Raw genomic sequence first — 23,763 nt, 5'->3', positions numbered from 1 at the left:
ACCCCTCTTTAACAGCGAAGTAGGGGGGGATCACTGTATTACTATTTATTGTGTGTAATATATTACATTATTGTGTTACTGTAAAAAGTAATGCATTACAGTAATGACATTACTTTTGTAATGCATTACACCCAACACAGCTTAAAGCTTTTGTGTCATGTCTGCATAATAAGCTGCTCACACACTACTGCAGAAAAATATTCCACTCAAATTGGTTGCATTAGTTAAAATAGCATCGGAAGTGACTGTGGCCTTCATTTGACATCATAAAACACTCATGGCACAAACATCAACTTGACCCAAAACAAAACTGAAAAGCCTAAGCTCAAAGATAAAACAGATACAAGAAGATGGAAGATGCATAAGGAAATAATAAAATCAATTTTGTATACAGTACACTTCATTGTTATTGTCTCATTTCACACCACAAATGAGAGACCGATAGGTCATTTTACATAGTCTCTGGTCCTATATGCTGTCATTTTACTGTGAAATCAATGTTGATAAAATGTAGGCTACCAACATTACTCTTGAGGAGGCCTATGTCTCTGTTAATAGTAACTACTGTTGAATTGCAACTTGATTTTTATCATGGTGGCAAGTGCATTAGCTATACACTAATCAAAACTGCCTAAACATACTTGTCCAGCAGCCAACATCCTGCACTCTACTTGTGTTGTTGTTAATACCATCCCTCCATTTACAATACATTGTTTGCAAATAAGATGGTTACATTTGAGCGCTTTTTTCAGTTCTACAATCTGGTGTGACTGAATGCATACTGTGTAATTTTACTGGATATGAAATTAACACTGTTGAATGTGCTACACATATTATTTTTGTTGTTGTTTTTAATAGATAGAAACTCCAAACCGTGACTTTGTGGCTGGCACCTTGAAAATGCCTGTAATCTGCCTGTTAAAAATGTGCACCTGCAATCAGCAGACGAATTATTTGCACTTTTTAATATCGGGTGATGCCTTGCGTTTGTAACCTTCATGGTCGAATAGTCGATCGAGATCCATGTATTGAGCACCACAGTCCTAACAGTTCCACTTACAAGCTTATGGCTCGAGATGTTTAAAAAAAAAAAAAAAAAAAAAGCCCAAATACAATAATTAATGAATGGCTCAAACTGTACAAAAATGTACGCAAATTACATTAATTCATTCATAATACTGAATTACAAAAGCTATTAATTTCAAGTCAAATACCTGGCACAAACGAAAATGCAAATGAACTAAAGACATACAGGGCACCACTATAACATGATGAAGATAAGAACTAATATTAGCTAGCATGTTATTATAGTTACAAGTTGTAGGATCAACAAACAAACTAATTTTGGGCATATTATCATACATCAACATTCTTACAAAGAAAGTTCAATTTACAGACAGCCGTGGGCCAGATTTCACAGCGACAAAACAACGTGTGCGTCACCGACTGACTGCTCTCAAAACCACACCATCCTTCTCACTACAAAATGTAATATCAACAGCTCCCAGAGGCGGCACTCAAAAACAAACCTCGAGCCAAACAAAGCACAAGTGAATCAACTGTTAAAGTACATCTGTTCCAAAACATTATTTTGGGTGCAGCCCACACGGCCTGGTACCAGTTGATCCGCGGACTGGTAGTTGGGGACCACTGGCGCAGACTACTCTGGCATCGTCCTCCTGCTCCGGCCACACTTATGTAGTGAGGGGATGGCTGATGGATGGACTGAATGGTGTGTATGGCACATATACACAAACTGTGTCTAGTTTTAGTCATAGTACAAATTTCTATCCAATCCATTTTGAAAGCGGTTTGAATTTTTTGTACCTTACCTGTTTTGTGTAACATGTCAGGTTTGGAACAGGTATGATTTTGTGATTGCTCAGATGCATCAAAAATGAAAGCATTTTTTTCCAAGTATTTTTTTTTTTCATTAAAACATAATATAAGTCCACAGGCATTATTGTGGCCATCCTTTCACTCTGTAAGTTCCAGTGTAAAACGTTAAGGCTTGAAGGACAGATGGTTACTATCACTTACCTCCCAAGGTTATCTTAATATCATCTTTCTAAGCTGTGCGTTTACAATCTAGCGCCTGCTACATAAAGCAAAGCACGGGAGATAATGCAACATATATTTCCTCATTGAGGCTAGAAGGCTCAGGACAAAAGAATATATATAGTTTAGCCAGAATCATACTGGGTCATAGGGTGTGAAACAAACAGTCAGCTAAGCCCAGAGACATTGCATCTCAGGGTCACAGTGTGCAAATAAAGAAGAGTACTGCTAGACATGTGAACAGCACACATTGTCCAATAAAATGCCCTCTTCCCCTGCCTTTGTTTTTTAACTGCCTCAATCCTTAACTCACAGAAAACGCCCGCGATGGTGTTGCGTGGTCGTCAGGCACTGCCAAAGGTTGTGGATTAACACTTGCTAATGGTGTCAAACTGACACATATTTTAGCTTTCTTGTGCGGCAGCACAAGCACACACACTTCAGTACAACAGAGCTGTTCATTCATTATGAAATGTAATACAATGATGGCCCTGGAGTTTTGTGTACAATACTTAGCCCACATAGTCAAACCAATACTACATGCAAATTACATGGGATGCATCTTTCCTATCAGACATGATACAGTTTGCTGGCTAACAAACTGAAGGGAAGATGTCTACATGTAAAAAATATCCTGCAGGAAGACAGGGGAGATTTTTTTACATCACAACAATCTGGGATACATACATATTTGTTTCTGACCAAAAATGACTCAGTCAATCTGTTCGGGTCGCACTGCAGTGACACAGCATGACAGAATGCATTCTCAAATCAGATGATGATGATGAAATAACACGTCGGCCCACATTATTCTGACAGGGAAACCTGCTCTGTCTGTTTGAAGTGGCTTAATCAGTGGAATTGAAGCGACAGACTAAAAGGTTGTTTGGGCTCGCTAGTATTTTCAGTGACCTCTCTCTTTTCAGTCCGAAAGACCGTCTAAACCTTAAAAGACCTGAGAAGTCCTGTATCAAAGGCTAACCTTTACATTTTCCAGGAAAAAATAGTTGCAAGATAACCGACTTTAAAGTCTGTTCCGTGCAAATTGGCAAGGAACCTTGTATATGTTTGATTTAGCTCAATTTGTCACAGGCTTGAATCTCAAGTAAATCCCAACGTGTGCAATAATGTCCATCTTTTTTACTAGCAGAGAATCCAACAAGGCTTTGCCTGCTGCAATGAATAATCCAAATGGCGCATAATGTGTGCTGCGCTGATAGTCTGACAACAGTTTGTGCTCACACGTCACAGTTTAGTGTCTCCCAATTGTATATTGATGTCAAGGCAGCTGACAATAAATCAGTGGAGTCAGCGGGCAAGTGAGAAAACAGTTTAGACAATGGCCCGATGGAGCTTACCATAATTGACAGATGAGTCCGGCTCTTTCCATCACAGTAGCTTCGGAGCAAGGGGGACACCTGGGAATGTATGTTTGTGCATGCGTGTACACCGCACAAGGACAGGCAACGGATATTTATGTTGCTGTCCACAGAATTTGGTGATAAACACGTTATGAAATTAAAACAAACTGCATTTGTGAATATCAACTTTAAAGTCCAACCAGAAAATTAGTGGGGAGAAATTGAGAAATTGGCTACCATTACAAAAAAAGACTTGACTTTGTCAATATCAACCCAAAGTTCCAGCCATCATCAAATTGATGGGAACAAATGAGACATTGGCTACCACTACAAAAAGGAGTATCTCCAGGTATCTGAAGAATATTCTACATTGAGGAATTTCGGAATGACATGAGACCATTACTAGGGGAATTAGAGACATTGGCTACCACTACAAAATCTTGAACTATTTTAAGAATATTCACAATTATGAGGGATTTTGGGATGACATCTACAGTCACACCTATAGGCATGTTAAAGAGTCTATAATGAAGAGAGCAAACAATAAATAATTTTTCAACAATAGAAAATGCGAGAATGGAGAAATGTTGAAAATGATGTCCTTGGATGTGAAATTACAGCCAGAAGTTCTGGGCTTATGATTGCACAAAATCCTCAATTAAAAGTCAAATTCAGACAAAGGCCTCAGAAATGTAAGGAAGAAGAAATCTTGACTACATCATGACCATTAGAAAGATGCTATACAGTGGACCCCCATGTTACAGAGTCCTTGGCTTATGTTTTTTTCATGTTGCGATGTGAAATACTGAGTTTTTTCGTCCCCTCTTTACGGTATTTTCAACAACTGCCATGACCCTAGGGGGTTGGTTGGATTTGTGGTTTTTTTTTTTTTTTTTGCCTTCATCTGCTGGCGTTTTTAGGTAATTGCACTTATTTACTATTGCCGTCAAACTGCTTCCATGCAACGCTTCACTACAATGCTGGTCTGCTATTGGTTGCTGTCTCCTCACGGAGATACTGGTCTGCTATTGGCTGGCCTCACTCGTTTCAAAATGGCGGAACGGTAAAGGAACGGCACGTGCAAACACATTGCATGATTACGGTGTGTGATCAGTTACCATAGACGTATACTATACACCTGGAAAAGTAAATATATTAGACACAGACTGAAATGTAAAACATAAGTGTTAGACACAGTTTAAGATGTATCATATATTATTGACCTCTAATACACATTTAAAAAGTATTTTGTATTACAAGATTTTTGGTCAGTATTGTCATCCGATTTTAAGTAGGACACATTTTAAATCCGAATAAACACCCTGAGTATGAGTCAATAACAATGACAAAAACTCATAGCAGTGGGTCCTTTTTAGCATGAAAAGTTGTCCTGCGTCTGCCAGAATATTAGCAGTTATTCATCAGAATGAAGGGTCGAGAGCCACCGCCACTCGCCCGCTTGCCGAGCCATTTGTTTTCAGCTAACGACACAGAAGAAATCTGCTGGACCCAACATTCATCCTGCTGGAAGCAAAAATATCCAAAACCATCTGGCAGCAAAGCCCTATTGTAAATTACCATGATGGACTCCCACCATTGGAAACCATGAAGCTTGGCTGGAAAGCGCAGAGCGTGTCTCAGTTTTCCCCGACAACAAATCATTGTGGAAAATGAAAAATAGTGTGGCTGCTTTGGAAATACTGGAATTTCAAAGCTGCTTCTAGAAATAAGACCTTCCCACTTGAGCTGATTTATGTTCTGCTTCTCTTCTGAGAATGACCAATGCAACTGGGAAGTAGACCAAAGTCCAAAGCTTTTCCCAAGCGCTCATGAGAGCTCATGTCCTTGTCTATCACTCTGACACATTTGGAGCGGAGGCCAGCACGTTACTTCAAACGCACATCTGTTTGCGCTTGAGCAGCGGGTGAGTCAGCTTGACTTTGTATCGTCGTAAATACAGAACGTTTGTCTGCAACGGTCACGGACGATAAAGATTTACGAGGCGTATTTGCCTGCTGCTGAGAAAATGCTTCAAAGTTGGTAATCATCATATTTCACAGCTGGTGGAAGCGGGACGAAAACATATGACGGGCGAGCTTCAAGCTCATTGTTCAGAATGCTTTTATAAGGATAGAGGAGATGTCGCAAGTCAGCCGAGTTGGTTGTGTCAGACACTCGAGCACAGACAGCCACTTTGTGGCTTGTCTCTGACATTCCACAACAGCCTGGCACTTCATCCTTCTAATGCTGGTTCCATACTGCTGTGAGACAGCATTCCACTTCTCAGTGGGGAGTAGTCGCAAGTCAACCTCAACCTTGTGCTGTACTTCTCAGGATTGGTCTTGCTCTCGAAACCAATTTCAAGACCACTTCTTAAAGAGTCCTTAATCTAGAAATTAACCTTTTTGGAGCTTTTAACCACGCTGCAATATTCATTTTCACCCACAACACCCAAATTTTCCTCCTTTGATACATTTCCTAGAATTCTTTATTCTGCGCTCTCAAGAACAGCCCTTCCCAAGTTGATAATAATGTCCCGTCTCCAACGACATTATCTACAACTCTATCGTATTTTCCATACTAAAAGCCTTCAATTTTCTCAAAAGCTGACAATGCGCCTTAAAATCCGGCGCACCTTTTGTATCGATCATATCAAGTGATGTATATAACTGTGCTGTTATCACAAGGTGTTGGATACAAGTACGTGAGCACTGGCCAACAGCAAGCCATAAAGTACAAAAGCCATAAAACTGAGCGTCTTGCTACTTTATCTCAATTTAGTGGAGTGAGCTTCATGAACATGTAGTCAAACTAAAAGTAAAAACAAAATAAGCATTAGCCATTAATAAACAATGTGTCACAAATAACCCATGCGAAGGTATGCGCATTGATTACATTGGCTATTGCAATGTTAAACAGGCATGACCGCAATCTTTTCATATGCTAATTAGAATGTTGGCAAGAGTATGATGCATACAAAAGGTGTTTGAAGTTAGAAAGTATCAACAGCATGTGGCCAAAACACATAAAGACACAGACTTAACAGTAATTGCTTACAAAAGAGTCCTGAATGACAGCCTTCATGCTATCCTTAACACACTGCGACTTCCTGACTCCCGCCTACAAAATAAAACTGACAACGGATGCTTACTGCATAAACTAAAACTAAAACTGTGTTGGTAAACTTAACAAGGCCATATCTAGCGCCAAATAGCACCTTTTTTATATTAACAAAACAATTGTTTTAAAGTTTTTGGTTGCAATTTGATTAAAATATTTCAGTTTAATATTTAAACACAATTAAATTCTTTTAAACACTTGATTCATTTCATTTTTGGCATTTATCTACACAGTAAATGTAATCAAGGGGTATTTTTCACCACTCTTCAGATAGTACTAAAATAAAACAACTGTATTTGTTTTGGGAGTTGAGAGAATGCTTTTATTTTATTAATAAAGTTTATATTCTATGAATAAAGTTTGATGACTTAGCTCTTTTTTTTTTTTTTTTTTTCTGACATTCCCTTTAGTGAAACTTCATCTAGTGGATGCATAATGCAACTCCATTTAGTGGAAGCATAAGGAAACCCCAGCCACTACTCATTTACTCCCAAGTGTGCCTTGTAATCCTGTGTACTTTAAACTGAATATAAAATTTAAAAAAAAGAAAAAAAAGTAAAGCCATTCATTGACGGTACGCCTTATGGTGTGGAAAATACGATACTTGACAAAATCACTGTCTCCACCGTGAAAACGTAACCGGCTCCACTGTACTCTACTCTACCCGCTTCTTCCAGTACCGCTTGCGTTTTGGGGCCCAACAAAAGTATCCCAGCTAGAAAAGGTGGCGTAAATACTTTGGAAGCCATTGATTAGTCAAAGATAGATCGTCATTAACTTCTGCAAATGACCTGGGTTATATATACAGATCTATAGTTCTAGTCTGCAAAGTTATTAATAGTGATTTGAACTTACACGCTTGTGTTGACAGTTGACCATGAATGTCTCAGTGGCGGCAGTACTTCCTAACTGTGATTGCTTTCGCTTCCACACCCTTTTTCAAGTGAATGCCATCTTCTGGTTAGTGCCAGAATAAAAAACAACCACAATCAACTACAATAATCCTTACACATGCTCCATTGTCTTTCTAATGTATTAGGTACATTGTGCGCTCGCTACAGTCGCTGTTGACATACGTCACTGGTGAGGTGGGCTGTTAATATACGTAATTGGCGAGGTGGGGAGGGAGATCTTGGGCGGTGGCATAGCGGTGGAGATAATAAGTATTAATAAGAATAGTAATAATAATAATAATAAGAATAATAAGCATAGTATAGTAGCAGTGTGAATACTGTAGATGGAGATGGGGCCACTATGTAAGATCACAGTCAGGAGGCAGGCCCTTGTACTGCCTCGACTGTGCAACACTTCTGTACCACCCGTACAGAGTAAATACACACCTACATCATCCATGCAGCCGTGTCTGCAATATTTTACTTTCACTTTTACAGCGGAGTTGGGAAGAAGAGATGTCGAGTCAAGTCGAAGAAGACAAGTCAAGAAGAGAGTCGGACAAGTAAACAACAACATTTCATTCATTAGTAGAACCAATGGCGGTCCACGCGTTTCAGACTTAGGCCTTCAGTGATTTGGCAGATTTCACACAGCACAGCGACACAAATTAGCTGAATTCTAATCAGCTAAAAACTCTAACATGCTCTAACTACAGCACTGCAAGGAGCGTAACCAAATGGATATAAAATGACACGAAAAGAGCAGCATATGGAGAATAATTTTCTGCTGTAAAATGTATATAATTAGTAAAAATAAATGTAAAATGAAATGGACTTTTGCTAAAGTTATTAAAATTATTATAGTTTATTATAGTTATGATAATATCAGGTTATTTTAGGCTAGCAGAGAAGGCCTTGCTGGGCCTGACGGTTCCACTACTGAGTAGAACATGAAAAAATGGCAAAAAAGTGTGTTTGGGAGCGCAAAACTGCATGGTAAACCATCAACACAAGAGTGAATTTGCTGTAAAATTACAAACACAGCCGGTGGACGTCCACATCACAATTCAGGGACCTAATTTCTAATGCACCTCGCTCTGGCCTTCCTGTGTGGAGTTTGCATGTTCTGTCCGAGTCCGTGTGGGGTCTCTCCAGGCATTATGGCTTCCTGCCACACTCCAAAAAGATGCATGGCATGTTTATTGGACATATTACATTTACTTCTTAGGTGTGAATGGGTGTGTGAATGGTTCTTCGTCCAGTGTCGCCCTGCAATTGGCTGTCAACCAGTTCAGGGTGTCCCTTGCCTACAGCCCCATGTCAGCTAGGATAGGCACAATCACAAACAAGCCTGCAGCCGTTGTGAGGATAAGCGGGTCTAGAAAATGGATGGTTGGATGGATGTATTCCCATCCAAATTGTCAAAAATAAACGTAGGTTTCTCAGATCACTCTATCCCAAACAACCACGATGTGCTCTGTTATTGCCATCCCACAATAGCAGTACGGCTATTTGTCCTCAATGTTGAATCCCCAATGTTCCTACAAGTCAACCAACTTGGTTTTGTTGGTCAAAGATGTTTTTGACATCTCACAACAAGATCAATCACAAGTTCCTGGTCTGTTTGTATGTACAATATATATTTTCAATGATGCCATCAATAAACATAAGCTGTTGGAGGTGAGCGTTGTTTTTTTAAATGTGACCAAACAATTAAAAACCCAGCAAACTTCTTTTGGTGACATCAAACAGCAATGTAAATAAAAAAACAAAAAAAAACAAAAACAGAAATCAGACATGTCCTCAAAGTGCACACAAACAGAATTATTCAAAAGAGGAGTACCATCCAGTAATGGGGTGCTAACGACACGTGATGGATGGTGGCTTCTCTGAGAGCTGCCACATCAAGAGTTTAGCAGTTGAAGCTGTCATGGAACCAGAAGAGGTTAGTTATACTTGCACAAAAGATGCAGCAGCACTTCCTTCCATTTAGGGTGAGAAATAAGGACGAGGCCTGCCTTTACAAGTAAGTCTCATTACTCCGACTGAGGACAGTGCAGTAAAGCAGTGCTGGCCCAGCTCTACTTGCCCCTTCCCAGTCCACCTCATCCAACTTTCCAGTCATCCATCTCCATAGGCTTGACTTTAATGGCCAGTCGTACTGGCAAGCCAATCCACTCGTGGGAGGAAAAATATCTTCTTACAAAGATAAAGGAAACAGAGTCTGCTTTCATCATCATTGTGATGAGCTGTGATATGCAGCAGAAGACACAATGCATCATCATCGAATGGATGCCTGTGACTGACTGCCATCTATGTAGGGTGGGATGATGAAAAACATAACATCGGTGTGCATCTGCATATATTCTATATCAGCATCTGCACAAACACTTTTCGACAGACTGCTGTAGCTCACTGCCTGATGTTGTCATCGACCCGATGCCCTACACTAATGCAGTATGCTGAAATATAGGTGTAGCTGGAGGGTAAGAAAAGCTGCATGTAATACACTATACTGACAAGAATAGTGTGACACTTACTGGAAAGTAAAGACTCCTCTGGTCAAGTTCATTTCAAAGCTGTTTAAAGTGTTTCGAGTTTCGGCTTGTCAAATTCTTCGATTCAAATCCATCTGTGTCTATTGTGTACGTATTACTAATGAAAGGCGTAAGGAATCCTTGCGTTTGCAGAATCATTACTTTCGAGTAGACCCCACAAATGGTAAGATTTTCAACCATTAGCTTTGCATTGTGGAAGAAAGCAAGCCCTTTTCAACACTTTAGGTTGGTCGAAAATAACTTTAGGGTTGGTCGAAAATACTGTAAGTAACACAGATGTGGACTTGCCAGTAGAAAATAAAAAAAAACAAAACGTAGGATCGGGGACAGAGAATCAGGAATCGAGTGGAAGCGAGATAACCATTCCGGTTCTCCCATAATCTTTAGATGCACGGAAGAAGCATAAATAAAAAAAACATGCTTATGGTTGCTCTCTGCCATGCAACCGCACCAAATAGCTCATTGCTGCTTTCTTAGCCAACCCCGCCACGCACTGGCAAATCATTTGGAACCAGAATCAAAAGGAAGAATTATAAACATAACTGGACTGATCTAAATTCAAACGATGTCTAAATCTACCAAAATGTGACTGAAGTTTCAGCCTGACACCTGTGATATGGCCCTTGCTCTGTGCACTTCAGAAAAGAGCAGCTTCCCAAACTATTCCCAGCAAGTTTAAAGGATTTTTTTTTAACTAGCGATATGGTGAAGATTTAGAAATTTTAAAAGCCTTGTACTTTTGTTGATGCAACAAAATGAAGATAAGCATGACTACTAAAACAATAGAGATTTGTAGTCAAAAGAATACAGTATAATAAAATAAAATCCAGACTATGATGCAACCCATACCGATTATTTACAGTGGCTGTTAAATCGAGAGCATTATATCAAAGTTGGCAAACTCTGTATCGGTTTCAATAAATTAACTTGATCGCCGTCATGGTTGCTAGGTGTTTGGCTGAGTTTCTTAGCGCAGAGAAACATGAAGTCATCAGTCAAAGCAACAACCTTACCCGTCATTACGGCGAGTTTCAACGCTGGCAGTTTAGTCATCCATTAGTCATGTATTCCATCCAGATGTCTGGCGGTGGAGGCGGAGAAACCAGCAGGTGTAGATCAGTGTGAGCCCAGCTGAGCTTTAAAAGGCAGCGCTTAGCACCCACAGCTCAGTCATCTGGCCTCTCCCCGGCCTCCACCAGCCTCTTGACAGCCCATTCCTCATCATTTACCCCTTTTTGGCAAGGCCCAGAGCCCTTCTAATGGGCTGCTCTGAATGCTTCCAGATGTTTGTTTATTTGTTGTGCTGCAACTATAAAACAGTTTACTTTCTAGTTTGGATCTGTTCCCATTGCTCCCATTTTTCAGGGTTGGTGTGGGAGTTGCAGCGCTCCATCACCCCCGACGTAAAATGAATGCAGCGAACGAACGTGATGTGCCCCTTGGGTGTTTTCAGGAAGTTGTCTTTTTTTTCCCTTTTTTATAAAACACTTTGAGATCTGCTTACCTCCAGGGATTTTAATAACAGTTGTGCACCATTTAAGATACATCCATACGAAGTAGCTGGAAGCTGGCCCAGATCAACAAGATTAAAGGCGCCCGGGGCTCATACTGTAAGGCGCATTTGAGGCATCCTTCCTTGTCTGTTTACTCGTCTTAAACATAGATATCCCTTTCATTTACTGTTGTCACCCTTGAGGAATGGCCTACTCAAATTTAATCTGATACCTCTATGAAAGCAGCGAGTGCTACTGCAAGCCACATTTATTTACATATACAGAGGAAATGAAAGGTGCTTTATTAAAATATCCTTGCTGCACATGGATATATCAATCAAATCTGAAAGGTCTGTTTCACTTGTTAGGCTATAATTCGATCTGTGAAATGAACTTGTGAGTCATCAATAGAAGGTGACAGTCTGATCAACAATAAGAGCTGCTGTTTTGTTTCACTCATGAAACACATGGAAATGCCAAGTTTGAATTTCCACTACAGGGCTTAAGATTTTTCACTTTTTGCTTCCACTGAAGGAAAAACAAAAACCAAATGTGATCAGGTATGACCAGGTACAATTAAACTATCAAATGTGCATTAAAAACCTGATATTACTGTGATATGGGATAAAGTGCCCGCAGCATCGTACATGCCAAGAGCTGCTAAACTGGTGAAAGTGGAGGATCATCGATAATTTTCCCAGCAGACGTATGAATGTGCGTTCTGACAAGAATTCTGCAGCAACTTTATTTAAGAGCAAAAAATGCAAAATCACAGGCTTGACACTTTTATTGACACACCCTTGGTCATATTGAAAAGCAGCCCATAGATCCAGCTCATTGGCATTGTTAACTACTTAGCTGCAAGTTGCAGCTAGGTGTTAGCCGCCTCCCATCGCTACTGTGGGAATTACACTGATGTTCTGTAATTTCTCTTGCAGTGTGAAGATCAAGCTTGTGAATAATGAAAAGTGACAAAAAAATCCAAAAATAACATGTCAACAACATAAGATTAGAATGAAAATGCTATGCCAGTAAAAACACCCTACTGATTCTGTTTATCAAACCAACTAATAACTTACCTATAATCATTGTCATGCCTTTGGTTCAAAGTCATCCGTCAAAGTACAGTTTATTAACAGTTAAAATATTAATAACTTCGTAATTGTTGTTCACAGACGAGAAAAGTTTAAAACCCACGCTTAAAATGATGCAAATGAGACATCCTGACAGGGATCGTGTGTTAACAGTAAGGGAGCAGAGTGAGTGGTCTTACGATAGAGGGAATCTTTTACATCCCCATCCTGGTGGATTGCTTTTGTGGACTGGAAAACGTTCGATCTTCATAACTGTAGTCGTGTATTCGCCTACTGCTAACTTTAGCATAACTTTGTTCATAAGTCGTAATTGTTTTATTTTCCTTGTTATCACAGTTACCACACAAACAAACTTGTTGCAGCTCCATAAAGCAAGAAAAGAAAGCCTTGTGTGCGGAGTGTTCTTGTTGGTTGTATCGGGCTGTATAGCAACACAAGTGTTGTGAGGAGAGCACAATCATAGTGAAATTGTCTTTCGTTTTTGTCTTTGTCAAGATATTTCCGTGTCCACGGTTTGTACTTCCTTAGGTTCGTATAGAAAACGAAAACACAAAAAGACAAAAAGTTCACACTGCAGCTCTATTCCGATTGTTTTGCCCATATGCGACACATATCTAATTTATTTCATGCATTGTGAAGAGTATAATTCCAATTTTCTCGAACATTTCTGAATGTGGTAATAAACTGAACATGTATTCCACGCGTATGCAATATGAACACTCATCCGCACACATTCAACTTACACGTCATTTATTATGCACAGCAATGGCATGATGTCAGCTATCATAGACGTCTCCATAAAAAGAGCAGCTAGAAAACAAATATCGTAACATAAAAACGATCCAAAACTGTTTTAACCATGATGAGCATCCATGTTTTTTGTGACTCTTTGCAATGAGGGTGGAAGGATGGATAAACTGTTCCCACTATTTTTGCTCATCGTGTTAACAAACCCCATCAATTCTAGTCTTAGTAAAATACACCACAGTTGTGCTCCCACCACCCCAAAAAAATAACAATTGTGCAATGTAAATCCAAACTGACGACACATAGCATCAGGCAAACCAGTTCATTTTAACACAGCCTAGGACTCACTTATGAACCGTTAGATTTAGAGTGGACTTGACAATGGCGAGTAGTCTTAGGATAGTCAAGGTGACAGTTGTTGAGGATCCTCGGGCCCCTCTTGCCAGACCGCATCGTCCAATTGGCTCTGCATCACGCCTCCAAGCAGACACTACAGATCCCCCTACCAACCTCCTCGGCATCGTCTTTCTTCTACTTTCATCTGATTTTTAAGTTCTATTCCGACTGTTCTCCTCCTCATTTCATCTCCCCTTAATCTTTTTCCTCTTGTTCGGTGTCAAGACTCACTCTATGAAACACTTCCATAGCTTCATTTTAATCCTGCTTTTATGTCTCCTCACTGCCTTGTCTCCTCCAGTTTGACTCCTCAAGCTAGCCAAAATAGGCGCTTATTTTCGACTTGTGTCCTTGCTTTTTCGATCCCTTTTTGTCCCAGGGGCAGTGTCCTGCCAGTGCTGCCATCCTCTGGGAGCTGCTAGCAGCTGAAATTACCTCTGGCACATCCAGACACAGGTGACAATGTGTGTGTGTGTTAGGGTGGGGTTGGGAGGGGTTGGACAGTGTCGAGTACTATTACAAGAAAAGACAACGCAAGCCCCTGCCATATTAAAAAACAACAAAAAAAAAACAGGTGGGTCTGCTTCACAAAGTGTAACAACTCTATTTGGAGTTCACAGATGGCACATATTGCTTATTTTACAACTGCAATAATTGTGTCACATTAAAAATCACACAGTCATCTGCATATGGTCTCATCCAAATGGCTTAAATCTTGATTTGAGCACATGTAAACACTTGCTTGTTTGGATTGAACACAAAATAAATGAGTCAAATACTTAACTAACATAGAACAGGAGGGACTCACATACAGCAAGAAAAAAAAACTTGGGAGTACGAATATAAAGGTTAGCTGAGGCTGAAATGATTGTAAAAACACACACCTACACACACACTCACACACACACACTAAACAAATGGAGACTGTCACCTGAACTCACATCTGAGATGAAATGGAAAATATTGCGTCTGTCAGATGTCTTCACCTTTAAATAGACTCCTTAGCCAGACCAGACTTGGACAATGCATAGTACTTGTTCTGTGGCTTACGTCTGAGAAGAGCAGTCAGGCTCGGATGACACGAATCTGTCCTTTCCGCTATGAATTGGTTGTGTAAAGTGATATGTGGTTCTTAGTGTAGGTCAATGTTGTCTAGCATTGTTGTTCATAATTGGTTTTATATGATAAAAATTATATGTTTTATTACATTATAACTTTACTGTTATATTTTATACATGATGTCAAAAGTGTTTGTACAGAACAAGAACAGCTGCCCACTTTGGGGTGAAAATGTGAACAAATCAATGTATTGTACTAACAGACCAAGGATCCTCTCACAAGGTACACTCTCACACATACACTTAGACACTTAGACCGGATTTTATGAAGATTAATCCGATTAATTCCCACTATCAGCATATCAGAGTGATGAGATAATATCGACGAGATGAAAGTAGTTCATTTCACTCAGGTTCAATAGATTCCCACTCTCTGCTTTTGTTGGGGTCACGACTCCAGGTTTACATAATCCCCGGGCCTGGATTTTGATTGAATGCATATTTCATCCTGTTGCTATTAATTGCATCTGCGTGTATAAATCAGGCTGCCTTGAAAAGTTTATGAGATCCCAAAGGTCTTTGTTTTGCCCTTACCTTTGTGGTTTTGAGCGTCTCTGGCTCCTCGGGGTAGAGGAGTGTAGGGCAGAGGGCGGTTCTCAAATCCAGCTTCGTTCGGCGGCTGCAAGAGAGAAGACACGCAATGGGCTATTTTCATGAAAATAGCTTTGACTGGTTTTGACGTTATGTCAAAGAGTTGGGGGAAGCCAGTCCTAGTTCAAAATCATAACAAAACTTCAAGGAAGACTTCTTCTGTTCAGATGTGAAATGTATTCTTTACATCTTAATGTTCAGCAGAAACAAAATTGCAATCATGCCTCAAAATATGCAACAAGAGTCTAACAAATCATGTAGTTGAAGCCGTCGTTATCTGGGCATCTGTTATCTTATGTCAGGCACCAGCAAATCGTGTGAGATCAGCTCAGGGAGCATCTAATGCATGACATGTCTGACAGTTACTTACGCAAACAAAATATTTCGAATTCATGTGTTTTTGCATATGTATCAATCGCACACGTTTCATTTCATCAAACTGATAATGATATCACAATGAGATAGCCCAAGCTTTTATAAAATTCTGTTTCTAAATGTTGATTTTATTATCAGGGACCCTTAGTGAAGACACTCTTGCTCCCTGAACCTGAATAGTGAATAGTGAGTTATGCCACCTTTGGCAGCACTAACTGAAATCAAACTTTTGCGATAATTGGTGATGAGTCTTAGTGAAGAAGGGGAATGAGATCTGTTAATTTTTTTTTCAGACGATTCAAGATTCAGGAGTTTTACTGTCATTTGTATAGTATTATACCAGACAAGCGGTGCCTATCAACCTATGTTGTGAAGAAGCTAGTAATGTGGAGCAGATCTATCATATCCTGCGTAAAGTCAGCAGACCATTGTGCAGCCATGGCACAGCGCGCCGCGTATGCAGGATGTGGGACCGCTTTCATTCTTTAACATAGCTGTGTCAGGCTGCACACGGCGTGGTGCAGATACAGCATGTGTAATCCACGGGTTAGACAGATTGGCTCATAAAAAGCACCATGAACACACTGCCAACTACTATGCACCCTCTGTGCCATTGGTGGCGATAGACACCCTTGCTACCGCGTGGTGTACATTTCGTGCAATACATTGTTGGATGCCTGTCACATCCATAGTTTTATTTATAACCAAATAAACAGACAGCTTTCATTTTCTCTCATGATGGATTTCCTCTTGCTCATCTGTCCAGGTAGCATTAAGTCGAGCACTAAAGTTTGGGTGTGGAAATTATGCTGTTCTTGATAGAGTTGCACATTATAAAGGTTTCGCCTTTTGCCCCGCTTTTTTTTTTTTTTTTGCTCTTGTCTCTTCCGGTTCTTGTCACGTCTTGTGCACTAATTTGTTAGCTAAACAACCACTCACAGTAAAAATTGTTCCGCTGGCGTTGTCCTGATTCAACATGCTCAATCTGTCCGAAACCCTCTTCCGACTTCCTGCAACTAATACCAACATTCAACGTGTTTTGCCACCCCAAGCTGACTGCACATGGCAAGTTCCGACTGCCGACGTCAGCTTGGTGTGTAGAGGGCCTAAGGTTTGACCTGTTCTTCAAGAAATATCGAGACATTTTAAAATGTGTTTATGTCCCGCTTTGATTACTGTTCTCTGGTCTTCCCATGACTAGCATTAAAATACTGCAGTCAGTACAAAATGCTGCAGCAAGACTCCTGACAAGGACAAAAAATGTTGAACATCATTACTCAGACACTGGCTAATTCAAAATTGGCTTCAATATACATGCCATGCAGTTTTCAAGGTTTTGCTAATTACTTATAAAATACTACACAACTCAGCACCTACTTATCTCGTCAACTTATCTCGTGAACTCTTTGTTCACAAGACTGGTTGATTGGTGACCCTGAGAGCCAAAAAGAAGTTTGCAGGATCCCGGGCTTTTTCTATTCAGGCGTCAGTGCTCTGGAATGCCCTACCCATCGAAGCTCGAGCAGCTATCTCACTAGAAATGTTTAACACCTGACTAAAGACTCATTTTTACACTCGGGCATTTAGTTGAACCATCTGTTTGGCTGCAGCTTCCTTGGTTTTTCCTTCCTTTCCTCTTCTTCCAGCTTGGAAATGGTGCTAGATGGTGAGCAATGAATTGAAATCTGTCATGCGAATCTGCATTGGCCGACTGACCACACCTGACTCTGAGGAGGACCTCACCGGCATCATGTTATCTTGATAGTGGACACTTACTGTTTAATGTGACACAAAGTGTTTGTTATCTTAGCACTTGGCACCTATGGCAGCCTGTTGAGCCTGGAGGAGGTCTCCTCACAGATGCAGTCCCTTCTCAAGGTTTCTTATTTTTTGCCGATGGGGTTCTGAGGTTTTCCTTGCCCTTTTCTGAGCTTTGTTCAGGGGATGCCATTGTGAATTATCTGATGTTCTCTGTAACTTTCACTTGTGAAGCCCTTAGAGACTATGTTGTGATTAAGGGTTATATAAAAAAATTTGACTTGACTGAGTAACACTTGGAGTAAGTAGATCTTCAAAAGATTTGTCTTTTGTTGACTTGCTAAATGCTTTTTATACCAGTGTTAATAGTGTTGAAATACTGTATCTTAACAGACGCATTACAATAACAGATAAATGCATTCTTCTCTATAAAAACTGCTAGATACGGCATAGTCAGGAAAATGAGGCAAATGCTACTTTGAGGAGACAACATAAAACAGAATGCTGAAACTATGGAATATGTTATGTCCCCAAAGCAGGTCAAGAGTTTGTTGTGTTTGTGTTCTTTGGTGCACTTTCAAGGTCCAAAACATCCTCCTTCCTTCCCTTAGCCTTTTAACTAGTGAAGGAGGTACTTCATCATGACACAACCATATCTGATGCCTTTGTAGAAATAGTTTCCTTTCCTGCAGAAGGGAATCCACCGGGCGTTTAATCATAGCAAGAGACTCAACTGACAAATATATATTAGCGATGGTTTTGGCTGTGCATTTTTTTTATTGTTGTTCCTCTACATGGCCATGCATAACCTTGAGAAATGCAGCGGCCTGCTCGGCTAAATGGAACCATATTTATCACGGGCAAGAAGAGCACGTTGAATTGAAACAGATCACATAATGTGCTTTCAGATAGGATCTCTGAAAGGCATTAAGGTCGAGCCAGCATGTGTCTCATATTACATCAACATGGAGAAAAAGTGAGTTTGTTCCATATATGCTGGTCACTGTGATTTGGAAAGAAACCTCCTGAAAATGAAAGCGCTGGTTTGACCGCGAACCTGTTAGCTCACCACCTCCGCAGTGGCTCGATTCGCTGAACTCCTGATTTTATGTGTGTGTATATATATATATATATATATATATATATATATATATATATATATATATATATATATATATATATATGTAAAGTGGAGGCCCGTCAAGGCCAGCAAGCCCTTCTCTGTTAGCCTAAAATAACTTGATATTATCACAAGTATAAATTATATAAACTATAATAATAAATAATAATAAATAATAATAAATAATAATAAATAATAATAAATAATAAATAATAATAAATTCATTTTACATTTACATATTTTTTTATGAAATATATATATTTTCTATATAAAATTATTCTCCATATTCTGTTCTTTCCATGTTACTTTGTATCAATTTGGTTATGCTCATTGCAGTGCTGTAGTTTAATGTTAAGAGTTTTTAGCCTATTAGATTTCAGCTAACTTTTGTTGCTATGCTGTGTGAAATCTGCCTTCACCAGAAGCCAGGGCATTTGCATCAACACGGTGCTGGCTTCTGCGTAAGCACAGATGGATATGACAATGGCCCTAATACTTAATAGACAGCTGTAAAAGTCAATCAAGCCATAAATTCATTGAACGTGACGTGACCGGATGCTCACTGCATGAAGGCGTGCTAAATTGATCCTCCATGTTTAACGCTGGAAGAAGTTATTGGTAAAGATATAAAGATAAATATATATATATATATATATATATATATATATATATATATATATATATATATATATATATATATATATATATATATATATATGTACACACACACACACACAAAACACAAATTAAGAACATACTGTACACAGTGAGAACTGACACTTCAAAGGTAATTTCTAGGGGTGGGAATGTTTCATGATTAGTTTTGATTAATTTTTTGTTTTTTGAGTTGATTCAGGATTGATGTTCGAGTCAACACAATTTTCAGTACTACTTCACTCTACTTTGCAAGACAGAATAATAGGAGGCAGTATTATTCTTATTCTTTTTTACATACATCAAGTTTTGACATATAATGAACATGCTTTTTTCCACAAAAACCACAAGTGGATTTTATAGTATAAAATAAAATGAAACAGAGATTAAAAAATCATCTGTATTATAAAACGTAGAAAAAAAGTACATTTTCTTTCACTGGAAATCAAAATGTGTAAAAAGCTATTGCACAAATGATTAATATTTCTCAGTATGTTTATGACATCAAGGAAATGAGCATTTTTCAAAAGAGCAGCTAATTTGAAAGTATGGGCCATGCATGAAACGTGCGAGATTGTTAATTTGTGTAACTGTGAGCCCATCTAGAGCATTATTAATCACAATTCTGACAAATTATGTAGAAAAACAGTAATTTCTTTCAATTAGATGCAAGGGTGTTATGTGTTTGAGTAATAATTTGAAGTGTGCACTGTAATTTTATTTATTTTTTTAGTTTTGTGGACTTTTTCACGTTTTGTTGTGTTGATTACAGACCATTTGCTTTCTGTTTTGTATGAATTCATGTATGAGAATGAATAGGGCATTAGAGCGAGGTGTGACGAGGGAAAAAGTATGGAAAAAAAAAAGACATGACGGTCCATGAGTCAAACTCCAGTCAATAACAGCAGTGTAAAACCATTATTTCACATTCGCCGCCGCGTGGCTTTCTTGAGTCACAAAAGTTTGCAAAATGCAAAAAGACTGTCCATGCATCACAAGTCAAATCCACTCTGCTCGTTTCGGTCAAGGCACTGGTGTATTTTCTTTCACTTACTTTAAAAACTGAGATGGTATAGCGTACTTTGGCTCTGCTGTTTTTAACATGTAAATAAAATCCTCCTTTTCCAACACACTAAGGTCGTAAATCTTTGCCACGGCCAGTTGACTTTGCTCCATTGTTTTTGTGCATCCTGCTGAGCAAGCTTGACTCTAGAACAGTCTGCATGGACACAGCTCTCCTCTGTGGTGGTACGGAAGCCGACAGGAAGCAGATCAATTTCTTGTCACCTTGAATATCAATTTTGGGACAATGTAAAACCTAAATTGATTCTGAATCATCATAAATGTGAATCACCATGAGAAATAATCTTACGTGATTGAATTTGGTCTTGGCTCAGTTACGAAAAGTAAAACTGTCAGCAACGTTCTGAAGTCATTTTCACGCTCGTTCTGTGACGTTACTGTGTCTTTTCCTATTTGCGATTTATGTTTGCATCTGTGTGCAAGAGCTTAAGATTAATGTTTGCAAATTTCACCTCAGTTCTCACAAGATTTAATAGTGTGGATTAACTTTAGACATTCTGGACAACATTGTGTCATCTCCAAATTGTACCACTTTTGAGGTTACGCATCGGGGCTGCTACTGTTATGCACCCCTTCATTGCCTCATTTTCTGTCCCGCTTTAAAGATCACAGAGACCAGGCCTCCTGTGTGACTTAAATACAGCTGCTTGCCTATAATTAATTCATCTTCATCATTCGCAGTACCACACACATGCGTGCACATTCCGGCAGCAGGATGTAAAAGGAGGTAAGACAGTGAGGTTAGCCTCACCTGTGGACACCCGCCTTTACACTTCCGTATTTTGCATCCAAGGGACTGGAGTCACCTTGCTTTCAGGATCGCCACCCGCCCAACACCACCAATTCAACTCACGCCCACCGATCAAACGACCAAACCTCTTTGCTTGTCACATCCCGTCCTATCCGGCGCATTGATTCCACCCCAACGTAACAACATCAATCAGAAGCCCCCCCTCGTTCGCCTTGTAGAGATCCTCTCCTCTCTGCTGGTTGCCCGCACATAATATACAGTACAGTCAATAACCCAGGACAGCAGCAATGCCTGGTGATGAGAAGCCTTTGATTTCAACTTGTTAAAGTGACTATCTACTTCTGTGTTATGGTGCCGCGAGTTTGTGCGTAAATCGCGCCTCGTTAACAGTTACAGATCTCAAGGGGTTCCCTCCAGGCCCACCGACCGAATTCTGACAACACAAGTATGCCTATGTGTGCGTGTTTGTGCACGTGTGCGTGCGTAAATGCACGGTTGTGTGGTTTTGTTCAATCCTGTGATGAAAGCACCATATTACAGTGGCTGAAATTAGCATTTATGTGACCATTTTTTAACTATAGTTCCATAGGCACTATTGACAATAAACTTTCACCTGGGAAAACATATTGAACAGAAATGTATATTTGTGTAATATTTTGTACAGAAGTCGTTTGGCAGCTTCAAGACATCTCCTGTATGGATAAACTAGTCTGATTGGATTTCGGCACATTCCTCAAAACAAGCAGTCTTTTTTACTTTATGGATTTGATGTTTAAGTTGTTTCCATAGACTTTCAATTTGACTAAAGTCAAGTGAAATGTTGCAGCATTTTTTTTTCTTCTCCTTTGAAACCAATTTAATTTTTCACTGGCAGTATATTTTAGTCACCTTTCCTGTTGAAATTTTTACCTGTGTATCATTTTTATTATCATCATAGATGGCATCAGCTTTTTTTTTTTTTTGTCAAGAATGTATTGATGTTTGATTACTGATAAATAGTAGACATTGTCTTGGTTTCTATGCTTTTTTTGCACTTCTATTTCTTTTTGTGTCTAATATTTACATTTTTACATACAACTTAACACATTGTGCTTATTTTTTATACTTTGTATGCTAGGTATCCATTCCAACATCTGATAAAAACTTCATGTCGATAGCACCTATGGAAAAAAGCTTTAGAGTTAAAAATTGGAACATGTTGAATACTTATTTCGGATATTGTGCAAGTGTACCTAATGTTGAAAAATGGTGCAATGCTCACAGCACTTTGTTCTCTGGTCGTACCTACACTGAACAGAGGGAGGTGCTGCTGTGTTGTGGATTTAATACACTCCTCCCCTGCCTCTTCCTCACCCTCTCTCTTTCCCTCCCTTCCTCTGCTGTCCAGATTAGTCTGCTCATCAAACTGAGCATTGTTTTAATTTGCCAGGCCTGGGGCATATGCTGAGTGGTCACGTCATTATTGTCTCCACGCGGTGTGAGTTATCACCACAGCACATGACTATGCGGCACAAATTTACAGAGGAGGACTGTGTGTTAATAGAAGGCTGGACAGAGAGGAGGAGGAGGAGCAGGAGGAAGAAGAAAGTGAGTGGCGGTGAAGAAAAGGAAGCTCTGTTAGATGTCACCATGAAAGATGACGACCCGCGCCGGATAATACATCAGTGCATCAGGACTTGACTTGCCCTCGCCTTCTTTGTGTTGTGATGGGAATAAATGCTAATAAAGCCGGAGGCAATAGTGATTATTACTTCCAATGTGTCACCATGAGGCGGGGGATGGTTGAGAGGCAAGGCAAAGCAGGCACATGAAAAACAAACATGAACACCTCAAATGTGGGCTTCTTAAAAGGATGTTATCGTTGGAAGGTCGGCCAGAGTTCTTTTTTTTCTTTTTCAAAGTTTATCATTGACCTATTTATTTCCATCCATTATCTTGACCACTTATCTGAATGAGGGCCGAGGGGGTGCTGGAGCCTATTGCTGTTATTCATTTTTAATTTACTTGACTCATGATTAAAAATCCAGGAAATATGCGGACACAGTGGTCTTCCGGTACTTGTCTATGGATCAACTGGCACTGGGCGTCATGGGCCGCACCCGAAATAAAAACTGGTTTAGTTTACAGCTTGTGCTTTGTTTGTCTGGCTTGCTCTTTGTTTTATGACGCCACCTCTGGCCGCGGTTGATATTAAATTTTGTCGTAAGATGATGGTGTGGCTTTTTCATTAAAAAGGATACAGGTTTAGGTATACTTATAAATATACTGATGCTTACGGTAATGCTTACGATCGTTTCTGGTGAGCACGCAATACTACAAGAAAGTATCCTGTGCTCACTAGAAACGTTTCACTTTTTTTCCCGTGTCCCTTTAGGGGCTCCGTTGATGCTTCTAAGTTGAAAAATCACAATTTGGCCAGTTTATTGCTTTAAGTGATTCGTGATTGATGGTTTTTTTTTTTCTTCCAAGCAACTGATTTAAATTTGAGGTGCTCTACTTGACACACTGTTGATTCAATGTTTATCTTGTTTTCACTTTACGACGTGGACTGCAATGTTTTTTTTGCCTTACGACATAAACAATTTCTCTTCAC

The 23,763-nt window shown here is 39.5% G+C and overlaps 1 protein-coding gene across 1 annotated transcript in view; it reads right to left on the bottom strand.

Annotated features, from left to right (window-relative positions):
- Nucleotides 1–23,763, bottom strand: part of lrmda (leucine rich melanocyte differentiation associated) — a 314,493-nt gene that overhangs the window by 20,353 nt on the left and 270,377 nt on the right. The window contains exon 6 of the mRNA XM_088420645.1: nucleotides 15,373–15,457. Coding sequence (XP_088276771.1) covers nucleotides 15,373–15,457 — 85 coding nt within the window. The remainder of the gene's footprint in view (nucleotides 1–15,372; nucleotides 15,458–23,763) is intronic.

The sequence above is a fragment of the Hippichthys cyanospilos genome, chromosome 8 (genome assembly GCF_059441005.1).
Source record: "Hippichthys cyanospilos isolate Australia breed blue-spotted pipefish chromosome 8, RoL_Hcya_1.0, whole genome shotgun sequence".
Lineage (NCBI taxonomy): Eukaryota > Metazoa > Chordata > Actinopteri > Syngnathiformes > Syngnathidae > Hippichthys > Hippichthys cyanospilos.
This window is presented reverse-complemented; position numbering and strand designations above follow the sequence as displayed.